Genomic DNA, 12,500 nt, shown 5'->3' on the forward strand with positions numbered 1-12,500 from the left:
GAAGGAGAGGAACGCAGACGAGCGCTGCAGTCGTGCAGAACCTGAACAAAAAGAACATGAATAGATAAACAAGCAGCGATCTCATACAGAAATATAAAATCCAGAGCTGCAGTTCACTACCTGCAACCAACATGGTACAAAACTGTGGATCAGTAAGGATGGGAAGACACGGCAGGACTGGACAGACAGATTTTTTTGTCTGATGATGTGTGACATCATCAGATAAGTGACGACCATGTTGGATTTGGGGAACAAACTCTTGATGTCCACCTGGATTTAGGGAATACACACTTGTCGGTCAGTTGGATTTAGGGAACACACACTTATCAATCAGTTGGATTTAGGGAACACACACTTATCGGTCAATTTAGGGAACACACACTTATCGGCCAGTTGGATTTAGGGAACACACACTTATCGGTCAGTTGGATTTAGGGAACACACACTTATCGGTCAGTTGGATTTAGGGAACACACACTTATCAATCAGTTGGATTTGGGGAACACACACTTATCAATCAGTTGGATTTGGGGAACACACACTTATCGGTCAGTTGGATTTAGGGAACACACACTTATCGGTCAATTGGTTTTTGGGAACACACACTTATCAGTCAATTTAGGGAACACACACTTATCGGTCAGTTGGATTTTAGGGAACACACACTTATCAGTCAATTTAGGGAACACACACTTATCGGTCAGTTGGATTTAGGGAACACACACTTATCGGTCAGTTGGATTTTAGGGAACACACACTTATCGGTCAGTTGGATTTTAGGGAACACACACTTATCGGTCAGTTGGATTTAGGGAACACACACTTATCGGTCAGTTGGATTTAGGGAACACACACTTATCGATCAGTTGGTTTTTGGGAACACACACTTATCAGTCAATTTAGGGAACACACACTTATCGGTCAGTTGGATTTTAGGGAACACACACTTATCAGTCAATTTAGGGAACACACACTTATCGATCAGTTGGATTTAGGGAACACACACTTATCGGTCAGTTGGATTTTAGGGAACACACACTTATCAGTCAATTTAGGGAACACACACTTATCGGTCAGTTGGATTTTAGGGAACACACACTTATCAGTCAATTTAGGGAACACACACTTATCGGTCAGTTGGATTTAGGGAACACACACTTATCGGTCAGTTGGATTTAGGGAACACACACTTATCAATCAGTTGGATTTGGGGAACACACACTTATCAATCAGTTGGATTTGGGGAACACACACTTATCGGTCAGTTGGATTTAGGGAACACACACTTATCGGTCAATTGGTTTTTGGGAACACACACTTATCGGTCAGTTGGATTTAGGGAACACACTTATCGATCAGTTGGTTTTTGGGAACACACACTTATCGGTCAGTTGGATTTAGGGAACACACACTTATCGGTCAGTTGGATTTAGGGAACACACACTTATCGATCAGTTGGTTTTTGGGAACACACACTTATCGGTCAGTTGGATTTAGGGAACACACACTTATCGATCAGTTGGATTTAGGGAACACACATTTATCGGTCAGTTGGATTTTAGGGAACACACACTTATCAGTCAATTTAGGGAACACACACTTATCGGTCAATTGAATTTAGGGAACACACACTTATCGGTCAATTGAATTTAGGGAACACACACTTATCGATCAGTTGGATTTAGGGAACACACACTTATCGATCAGTTAGATTTAGGGAACACACACTTATCGGTCAGTTGGATTTAGGGAACACAGGCTTGACGACCTGTTGGATTCAGGATTCACTGTCCATTGCAATCGTTCCAAACTTAATGCCAATCTTATCCCAACTCTGTCCGATGTTGATCCAGTCATGATGCTGAATTGTGGCTATAATTGGCCTAAAAGTCGTGCAGTGTGTCCCCAGCTTTACTCAGACCAACAAAGTCCGACACCATCAGGAGTCGTGGCTTCCTGCTCCCAGTCTGCTGCCTCCTGACAAACAGGTTCATGTACAGCAGCAGAGGATTAGCAGCTTCCAGGCACGGCTTGTTCTTTACTGACTCAGTGTTGTTCAGTCGCTTTCATGCCAACAACAAACAAACACGACGGCAATTGATTGCACTAATTAGTTTTCATTAGATGTGTTAATCAGTGGAATCGGCTGCTGTCATATTGGCATGAAAACAATTGAAAACCACTGTGTTAGTAAAGAACAAGCCGTGCCTAATCCTCTCCTACCTGTTTATCAGAAGGCAGGAGACATGGAGACATGAAGACTCCTGACGGTGTTTGACTTTGTTGAAATGAAAACTCGCAGCCTCTTGCCTCTCGATGGCTCATGATTTAAAAACCACTGCACTAAGGACACTTACTGTTTCCCTTTGCCTCCCAACCATCACTCCACCCAACCTCTGCCTGTCACAAAGAGTGATACTGTGTCAGAAGCAGATTGGGGATCAGTTTCTGGCCCGGTGTCGGTCCGCTGCGTCCCTCAGAGGGAAAGGGAAAAGGCAATTACAACTAAGTCGCCTTCTTCCTATGGTGAAGGATTTCTAGCCTCAGGGATGTGGCCTCTTCCATGGTTACAGTTTGGGTTTAGTCAATATTTCCACATACAAATGGTAAAAACAAAAACTTAATTATTTGAATCTGTCATTGTTTGGAGCTTCTTTTCCATTCTAAAAATCAAATCGGCAGGTTCAACAGTGAAAGTGGCTCGTCAATTTTGGATCCACCAACTCCTGTGGGTCTGGAGTCTAGTGAACTGCAGCATGAAAGTTGAAGATTTTAAGATCAAGTAGATTTATGCAGCAAAATTTGGTGTCTGGTGTAGTGCAGTGGTCTGCAGTATGCAGGTTTTGGTTTGAGGTTTAGTTAATTTGCATATACAAATGATAACAACTGAAGAAAGAGAGAGGGAGCTTATAAAGTATCAGGTGGTGACAGATAAATTGAAATAAGTTGATTTGCTTAGTTGAATTTCGTATGACAGCTTGCCATTATATAAAGTTACAGTCAGCTTGAATAACTTGGTAACCAATCAACAAACCAAAAATGAATTCCCCAAATGGAAAAGATAAGAAAGTGCAAAAGCAAAGAGAAAACTTGTGTTAACGATTCTCAAACTTGTGACTAATTTCCCTGCTGAAATTCTCCTCCTCCTCCTCCATCCTTCCATCCCTCCTACGGTCTCCCACCGTGGCGAAGACGCATTTCTGGTGGTCGTTTGTCGCGGAGCCGGCGGCAGAACGGCAGAACGGCAGAACGGCAGAACGGCAGAACGGCAGAACGGCAGAACGGCAGAACGGCAGCTCGCCGCCGCGTTTGAGAGCGGCAGCGGGCATTTCCCCCGTCTGCCATCTGTTTACAGACTGGTGATTATGTGACGCTTAATTAGCTGGAGTAAAAAGCGGCGCTGCGGTCTGGAGATTGGCATCGCCGAGGACCGCCGGCGCTCCTGGGAGTCCGAGGAACACCGGAGGGACTGATAGAGGAGGAGGAGGAGGAGGATGGAGAGAGGGAAGAGAGAGAGACAAGCTGAACGAATGAACGAGATAAGATAACGTTCAGTTAGGCCTGGAAACACGGAGAGTTACTCAACCCTACTGCTCACCCCACTGACCTGCACACACACACACACACACACACACACTGGTAGGGCTGCAGCTAACGATTATTTTCATTATCGTTTAATCTATTGATTATGTTTTTTGATTAATCGATTAATCATTTAGTCTATAAAATATCATACCGTCACAAGATACCAGAACCCAAAGTGAATTCAGCAGCCAAAAAACCCAAAGTATTCATTTTATAATGATATGAAAGGGAGAAAAGCAGTACATTTTAGCATTTGTGAAGCTGTAACCAGCAAATGTTTGGTATTTTTACTTGATAAATGGCTAAAATGATTAATCGATTATCAAAATTATAATCATTTCATTTTCTGTCAATCGACTAATCAACTAATCGTTTCAGCACTACGCGCTGGATTGCCTCTGCTTCTTAATCCATATACATGTATGTTAGTAATCCATACTCCTTTCCCATATTTCCCACCAATACATATATAAATAATAAATGTCTACTTAATTAATTTAATGTGACTTAATTGTCACCAGCATACATTTCTAACCTCACAGTTGTTAGTTTGTGTGTCTGTCAGCAGGAAATCTCAAAAACCTCTGAACAGATTTCTATGAAATTTGGAGGACAGACGATTGTTCTTTGGCCCAACACCAAGGAACAATCGATCTGAATCTGGAGACACAGACACAGATGTTTGGTTGCTATGGGTCTGTTTGCAGGGTCAACAACAAATCAATTGAACTTTAAATGGAAGTGATAGGATTCCTTTAGGTGTAACAGCAAGTTGGCCGATTGTTCAGCGTTGGCGGAGGTTTGCCTTCAGGTTTCTACTGTTCTTATTGCTGATTTTATATTCAATTTGTGTCCTTATATTGTAGTTTTGTAAACAAGCACACTCTCTCTCACACACTGGATTGTTCTCTGCTTTCTTTCCATATACATGTATGTCAGTAATCCATTATTCCTTCCCCATATTTCCCACCAATACGGTCTACTTAATGTGTTTAAATTGTCACCATAATACATTTATAGCCCCACAACTGTTAGTTTGTCTGTCAGCAGGATTTCTCAAAAACCTATGAACAGATTTCTATGAAATTTGGTGGACAGATCGGCGTCGGGCCAAGGAACAACTGATTCGATTTTGGTTGTGATCCAGATCTGGTATTTTTGCCAATATGTTCGTTTTTTTAGCCAGAACTATCTCTAACAGAGAGAGACGTTTGGTTCCAAATCCAAAGTTTCTGTTTGCAGGGTCAAGAAATCAATTTAACTTCAAATCTAAGTGATAGGAATGATTTGTTTGAGTGTAACAGCAAGGTGGAGAATTGTTCAGCATTGGCAGAGATTTGCCTTCTAGTTTTTATAGCTTATTTTTATACTGAATGTGTTTGCTTACATTCTAATTTCCCTACTATTACTTCAACAAAGGTTCATCTTTTATGAAAAGCCATTGGATTTTTGCATACACATTGGATGTTATGCATGATGTGCATAATGAACCAGTCTGTGCAAAACATCTCATGAATAATGACCACTGCAGCATAATAACACACAATAACAGCATTCTGCATGCAAATGAAGACCCACTGCTGCTTAACACTGGTGAGGAACTGTTTGTAGAATTCCAGTATTCTCTTTTTAGACCCACGGGAGGCCACTTTGTTGAAAAACCTGAGATTTTCCATCACAATACACACAGTAATGATGTAGACTAGTATACGATGATATGTAAAGTCCTTTGAGATATGCTTGTGTTAAAGAGCTATATACATAAACATTACTGGACTAGACAATACCGTGAGTCTCTTCTGTTCCAAAACCAGCAAAGAATAAGTTAAAGGTCTGGAAAAGTGTTGAAAATTAATTTTATAATTTCCAGCTCTTGAGTAGTTTGGGAATTATACAAAATGTCTGGAAAAGTATGGAAAACTAACACACATAACTACACATTTTGTACTTAATTTAGCTTTTAATTAACATTGCGTTTTACCCTTTACAGTGTTTTTATTCTTCTGTTTTATTGTTTGCACAGAAAAACCCTTTTGTAAAGCACTTTGATTTGCTTTTCTTTTATGTGTTTTATTATTATCCTTACCTACTTGATCTTTCTTTCTTTTTTTAAATGTCATTTTCCCTATTTTTATCTTTATTTTTTTACATCATTTTACTAGACAAATTACTGTTTTAATTACTGTCTTGCTTTTGCTTGCATTTTTTTATTTTGCTTGAAATTTTTGATTTTGCTTGGAATTGTTTTAATCCGTTTATTTTATGTAAAGCACTTTGAGTCTTCAAATCCAGTCAAGAAATTGGGGTCTGGAAAAAGTGTGTAATTTTAAAATAGAAACTGTAGGAACCCTGCTAGATGAAAGACAGAAGTATAAAAGGAGGATTTCTTTGCTGACGACCTGCTCCTTCTTCTTCTTCTTCTCCTCTCTCAGACTCCTCCAAGCTGCAGAACCCCAGCAGAAAGCAGTCGGTCTCCAGGAGTCTCAAACACCTCTTCAACTCCTCCAACAAGTTCGTGAAAACACTCAAAAGGTTCGTATGGAGCTAAATTTATCTATGTCTGTTACTCTCATGTGTTCAGTTTCATTCACTTCCATTTAATTGTCAAAAAGGAATGGAATGTATGGGATGTAAATGAGACATGCGGCACCATTATAAACTGTCACCTAATGTTTCTCGCTCCCTCTTGACATTTGTTAACCTTTAAATTAAGGTAATTAATTAGCCTTATTCTAATGTATGGAAATGTACTGCATGGCCTTTAGTGAGACCAAACCAATAGTGTTCTACAGCTGTAGCTAGACTGGGAAATGAACACCAACCACCGGCCAAATGCTGATACATTTTGATTATAGCTGGTAAATTTGTCCACTCCAGCAGCCACTTTAGCAGCTAAAATAGTAAAAGTGGCCGGTGAATTTTGTAATCCATCATCCATTGTAGTCGGTGGATGAAAATGCCAGTTGCCAGTTTCCCTGTTTCCAACAGATGTCAACCTGCCTTTAAAGGAGCTACTTGTAGCATTTTAACATCAATAAATCATTACCACATTAATTTTGAGACATTAGTATAATCACCGTAAACAAACCAGAGCATCAGCGGTCAGCCTGTCAGCCTCTACTCTGCATCCTCCATAGTTTCTCCACCTGGTGGATCTGGAGGGAAATCTGCTGGATCGCTTTACAGCACAAAACAGGAAGAGGTTCTTCTTCTGTTCTTCCAGAGCAAACGGAGCTAAAGCTGAAAGAGTTTCTGGCAGCAGATGGTGGAAGGAGGGAAAGGAAGATGGAGAAATCACTTCTAACATGTTGACCCTCTTCGGGGGGGGGGGGGGGGGGGGGCAGGAAGCAACGGGGCTGATGGGAAATGTAGTCTTTATGTGGAGAAACACTAGAACTAACAATACTACTGGAGTGAGATAGAGGAGAACAATCGTCTCCGACATGCACTCATTTGTTTACAGTGATTATACTAAGGTACCACAATTAATTAGACAATAATAAAGTTAAACGTTGCACCTTTAACTCCCCTGGGACGCACCACTCGCTCCTCTGCAGGGGGATCTACCTGGCAGCTGTGTTCTACCATAAGGACACCCTGCTGGTGACAGCAGAGGACCAGATCCCCATCGTGGAGGTGGACGACTCCTACAGCAGCTCGCTCATGCAAGACTTCCTCTGGTTCACCAAGGTACGGCTGCTGCTGTCCCCGCTCAGCTCAGTGGGCAGAGCACAGCACTGACACTAGCAGGGATAGAGGTTCGATTCTCACTGGGACCACCCATGCTAAAAACGAATGCACTGATGGTACTGTAAGGCATTTTGGATAAAAGTGTCCACCAAATGGCATATTGTCGCTGTCGAGTGAAAACATCGTAACTCCAGTTTTGGTGATTTTCATGTTTTAACTTTGATTAAAGGATTACATGTTCTTCTATGGTATGAGACAGATCTACACCTCTACACAAACCTTTTCAAAACCAATCAGATAAAATATTGCATGGTTGTCAAACTAAACACAAGGCTGTTTTTCTTAGTTCCTGAAAAGTGGACATTTTGGAGATATGAGGTTTACACCTGACCTAACAACAAAATATTATATGAAACTATACTGCAGGAAGTCAATTCAATTGCTCAATTGCTGGAGAGAGGACGTGTTTAAAAGCACCTCAACACTAGAAAAACAGTGGATTTTGGGGGGTTATGGGAAATGAAGTCTTGATTTGGACAAAGACTAACAATACTTCATAATTGCAATTTTTATAATTTTCATGTTTTAACTTAAATTAAGGGATTACATTCTCCTTTATGGGATGAGAAATTTTTATAATCTTTCCATTTATGCAAACCTTGTCAAAATGAATCCGATAAATTAACAATTCATGGTGGTCAAGCTAAAAACAAGGCTGTTCTTAGTTCCTTTTGGAGATGTGAGGTTTTCACCCAGCAACAGCAGTATATTATATGAAACTAGAGTGCAGGAAGCTTGGCCTTTCTCCTATTCTCTTTAATGGTTGTTTTACCTTTATTTTCACAGGCATGTTTGCTTTTTTTCAGCACTGTCCTGCTTCACACTCATTCACTTCCACTTCATACCTAGTAGCTGCCCAGTCCACTAGTGTAATTTTGGGTTAAGTGCCTTGCTCATTGGTTCATCAGTGCTGGCTGCTGAGGGAGGGGAGGGCGTGTCTCAGTCTCTTCCCGCTCCTTGATTTCCCCAGATGGGATTTAAATCGGTGACACTGTGATCTGCTCACTGCTCTAACCATCAGGCTGCTGCCGCCCTGAAACTACACATAAAAACACTTTGTTTTATTAGGCAGTGCAGTTTAATGACTCTCTCTCTCTCTCTCTCTCTCTCTCTCTCTCTCTCTCTCTCTCTCTAGCTGTCCTGTATGTGGGAGGACGTCCGGTGGCTGAGACAGAGTATGTCGGTGTCCATGTCGTCGTCCTCCACCCTGCAGGCCAGGCACAAGATGCTCACCGCCGCCGGGCAACTTCAGGTCAGAGCTACAACTCCCACCCCCACTCTGCATCCCCCTCCCCCCTACACACACACACACATACCAAACCCCTCGATGACCTGAAACTCCACGTCTCGTGCTAAACTACAACTGTTTGGTCACACTATAGTCGCAATTATGAGCAACTGCAGTGACTTCATTTTAGTTTTAATCGACTTAAATAAATCCCCTATGAACATGTACAGTAGTTAAACCCACATGGTCAGGCGAAGAGTGACCAAACTCCATCAAGTGAATTAAAACTGACTCTTAATTCAGATGCACTTGAGTCAGAAGTGCAGATGTGAACTCAGATGTTTCGGCAGCGGTAGAAACTGAAGAATTCCTCCTTCATACATTTATCCAGCATCTATCCTGCATCCGTGCTGCAGACGATTCATTCTTAAATGTTGCACAGTAGAATTAAATTAGTGTAATGGAACAGAAACCTCTTCAATCTGTCAACCAACCAGTTGCCCAACCATTCATTTTAATCTCCTACAGCTGAAAAGAGAGTAAAATTAGATTTTTGTGCAAGTGCAGCTGCAGTAGTTCAGCAAGCAAATGTTGAAGAGAAGGACTTTGACACTGGCTACATCTATCCAATTAGAGTAAAACATGTTACCCTGAAATTTACTATTAAAAATTTGAATGAAAAGTGAAATAATCACCACCGCAAAAGAAAAAAAGACAAAAGATCAAGATGCCAAAGACTCAGGTGAATTGAACTGGTACGTTCAGTTTGCTGTGATACAAAGTTAAAAATAACTGGAATAGTTCTGACCGACTTACAAATATTAAACAAATATTAATATGACCAGTTTAACAAAAGAGTCATCAAATCAAAAGTAATATTCCCAAACACTGTATTCATTTGGAAAAAAATTGCCACCTGAAAATCATTAGTCAATATTTTAAAAACAAAGATGACTCTATCCTCAACAACTTAATTACTATTTTCCAAACATTTTAAAATGACTCATAACTTTAAAAAATAACCCATAATGTGCTTTACCTGAGTGAAGCGTTGGTGTCAGTTTTTTTAAACAGTGGATATCTTGATTCCTGCAAATTAAAGATCAGATGAATGAATGAATGAATGAATGAATTGACAAACGGCAGGACATCCTAACATCTAACAGGCCCGTTTATCTGTCCCGCCTCCAGAACCTTCTGGGAACGCACAACCTGGGCCGGGTCCACTACGAGCCCATCAAGGATCGCCACGGCAACGTGCTGCTCGTCACCATCCGCGACATGGAGAGCCAGCACTCCTTCTTCAGCGGGAAGTGGATGCAGGTGACCAAGCTGCAGAGCCAGAGGAAGTCTCTGTCCACTCCTGAGGAGCCGTACGCCCTGGACATCCTCATCATCACCATACAGGTCCGACTCAAGTACTGTACTTAAGTGCAATTTTCAGGTTCTGGCACTTTACTTTACTCTACATCCTGTGAGACTTTCTACTTTTCCTCCTCTACATCTCAGAGGGAAATCTTGTTCTTTTTCCTCCTCTACATTTATCTGCCGGCTGGAGTTACTAGTTACTTTGCAGAATAAGGTTTTACATCAAAACATACGATAAGCTCATAAAATATGTTGCATTGTTAGAGTTTAAACTCCAACAGTATCTGGAGCAGTTAGACGACAACATTAAAATACTTCTGACAGGTTCATGCTTCAATAATTTAACTCTCTGACAGAATGACGACTTTTACTTTTCATACTTCAGTTAATTTTACTGCTAATACTTCTAATAACTAAACCCCAAACGCAAATCTTTGGTGAAGCCATGGTGAAGTAGGGTACTGAACTGCCTTCTGCTATTGGCTGGTCCTTGGTGCCAGGTGATGTCACCACCTGTTGTACATGTAGTTACAAGAGTGGAGGTGTGAATTGGTGTGAAACTGCCGGGAGAAGTTCATAACATTCATAACAGATGTTTTCTTTCTTTCTCTCCCCCCCCCCCCCCTCCAGGACATCTTGGCGTACCAGCGGCGTAGCACCCACCGCCTGGCCCCGGGTCTCTACCTGGGCTACCTGAAGCTCAGCAGCTCCGTGGACCAGATCAAGGTCCTGGTGTCCCAGCGGACGCCCAACATGCTCTGCCACGCCCGCATACGAGACAACTCCAACGTCTCCAGGTACATCACATCACATCGCATCACATCACATCGCATCACATCGCATCGCATCGCATCGCATCGCATCGCATCGCATCGCATCGCATCGCATCGGGTCCCATCCCATCCCATCCCATCCCATCCCATCCCATCACATCCCATCCCATCCCATCCCATCACATCCCATCCCATCCCATCCCATCCCATCCCATCACATCACATTACATCATTTAGCAGACGCTTTTGTCCAAAGCGACTTACAATAATTTACATTTTGTCAACAGTTAAATCGATCGTATATCACAGTCTTCATCAGCTAATCCTTTAATAAGAAATAAGTAGCATTTGTAGAATCAGAGTTTTTTTTTTAGCCTCACACACGTGTTCTTCAAATCTTTTTTACCTTTTAAAAGGATAATAGAGTGTTGACTAGTCAGTCAGTATTTACCGTTGTCTGAATGTGTTGCAGAGTCACGACAGCGATCTTCATCAGTAGAGAACCAAATCCCTTTAAAATACCCTTACATTTACATTAATTCACCCCTTAATTCATGCAAAATCCCCTTAATATTAGTTAAGGGAGTTATTAATGGAGGAGACCCCATCAAAACCACCTTAAACACCTCTTAATTCGTGACTCATTACTTTGTAATTGAATGTAAAATTCAGAGAAAGAGGAACTTTCCATTAATAACCTGTAAACCTGCACAAAAGGCATGAAAAATCCCTTAATTTCTAGTGTCTCTGTGAATCAACCCATGAATAAATCCCTTATAAACCCATGATACTAACCTTACTTTTTAAAGCTATTTTTAATGGATAATTAATGTTTATGTAATGAGAAATTAAGGACATTTCAGGGATAAAATTAAGAGGTTTGGTTTCACAGTGCAACTGTTGCACGTCATTCAAAACACGATGCATTTTCCCACCTCCAACTTTAAAAATAAGTTCCAAAGCAATGGCAAATATGAGGCTAAATATGCAGCTTAGGTCTGAGGAATGAGAGCTGTTTGCACCTCTCAGATGTTGTCAGTCGGCATGCGGCGCATTACACGCATTCTGTCCCCCAACAAGGACGCTAATCTGCCCGGCGGTATTACATTACACAGGGAGAGAGTGGCAGGGAGAGACTGGGTGTGGGTATCGGTCTGTTTGTGTCTTTTGTGTCCTCTCCGATCTGATTCTGGTGGGAGCCGAGGGGCTGAGGCAAGCAGGTAGAAGTATTCCTGCAATGCTCCTTGGCCTCCGTCGCAGGAATTTCTGGATGCTAGTCAGCGCCGCGTCCCGCCCGCCTCGGAGAGATTGGAAAGTGTGAAGTGAGAAACAAAAGGGGGAAAACTGGACCGCTGTGCCTCTTCATCTCTCCTCCCTCTGAGAGCCGCAGCGGCGCGCATTTGGATCGCAGGGTTCGAAATGACTCGGCCGCCGCGCCGTGCCAAAGCCTCGTGTATTTTCATGCTCAGATTCAGGAAATATTTGGGAGCTTTGGCTGTTGAGAGACTTGGGGGAGGGAGGGTGGGGGACAGGAGAATGCTGTGTCCATGGAGAGGGAGAGGAGGAGGAGATTGGAGAAGACGAAAGAGAAGTCTAAATAGAAAGATGGGGAAAGGTGAGAGTGACAGATTAGTAGGAATTGGCTTCCATGTCTATCTAAGGGTGCGATCGCATCTACAGCTCGTTTTCTTTGGTCCAAATCACTGTGGAGAAGTTGGATTTTTGTATTTGGGTCATTTAGGTTCACACTGCCCAATTAAAAGCAAGTCACATGACTCACAAGTAGCTTCTTTATT

The 12,500-nt window shown here is 41.9% G+C and overlaps 1 protein-coding gene across 1 annotated transcript in view; it reads left to right on the forward strand.

Annotated features, from left to right (window-relative positions):
- The window catches only part of ankfn1a (ankyrin repeat and fibronectin type III domain containing 1a), a 67,919-nt gene that overhangs the window by 33,844 nt on the left and 21,575 nt on the right, over nucleotides 1-12,500 (forward strand). The window contains exons 8-12 of the mRNA XM_071904160.2: nucleotides 6,018-6,117; nucleotides 7,143-7,275; nucleotides 8,471-8,587; nucleotides 9,755-9,970; nucleotides 10,562-10,728. Of these exons, the coding sequence (XP_071760261.2) occupies nucleotides 6,018-6,117; nucleotides 7,143-7,275; nucleotides 8,471-8,587; nucleotides 9,755-9,970; nucleotides 10,562-10,728 (733 nt within the window). The remainder of the gene's footprint in view (nucleotides 1-6,017; nucleotides 6,118-7,142; nucleotides 7,276-8,470; nucleotides 8,588-9,754; nucleotides 9,971-10,561; nucleotides 10,729-12,500) is intronic.

This window comes from Centroberyx gerrardi, chromosome 20 (assembly GCF_048128805.1).
Source record: "Centroberyx gerrardi isolate f3 chromosome 20, fCenGer3.hap1.cur.20231027, whole genome shotgun sequence".
Lineage (NCBI taxonomy): Eukaryota > Metazoa > Chordata > Actinopteri > Beryciformes > Berycidae > Centroberyx > Centroberyx gerrardi.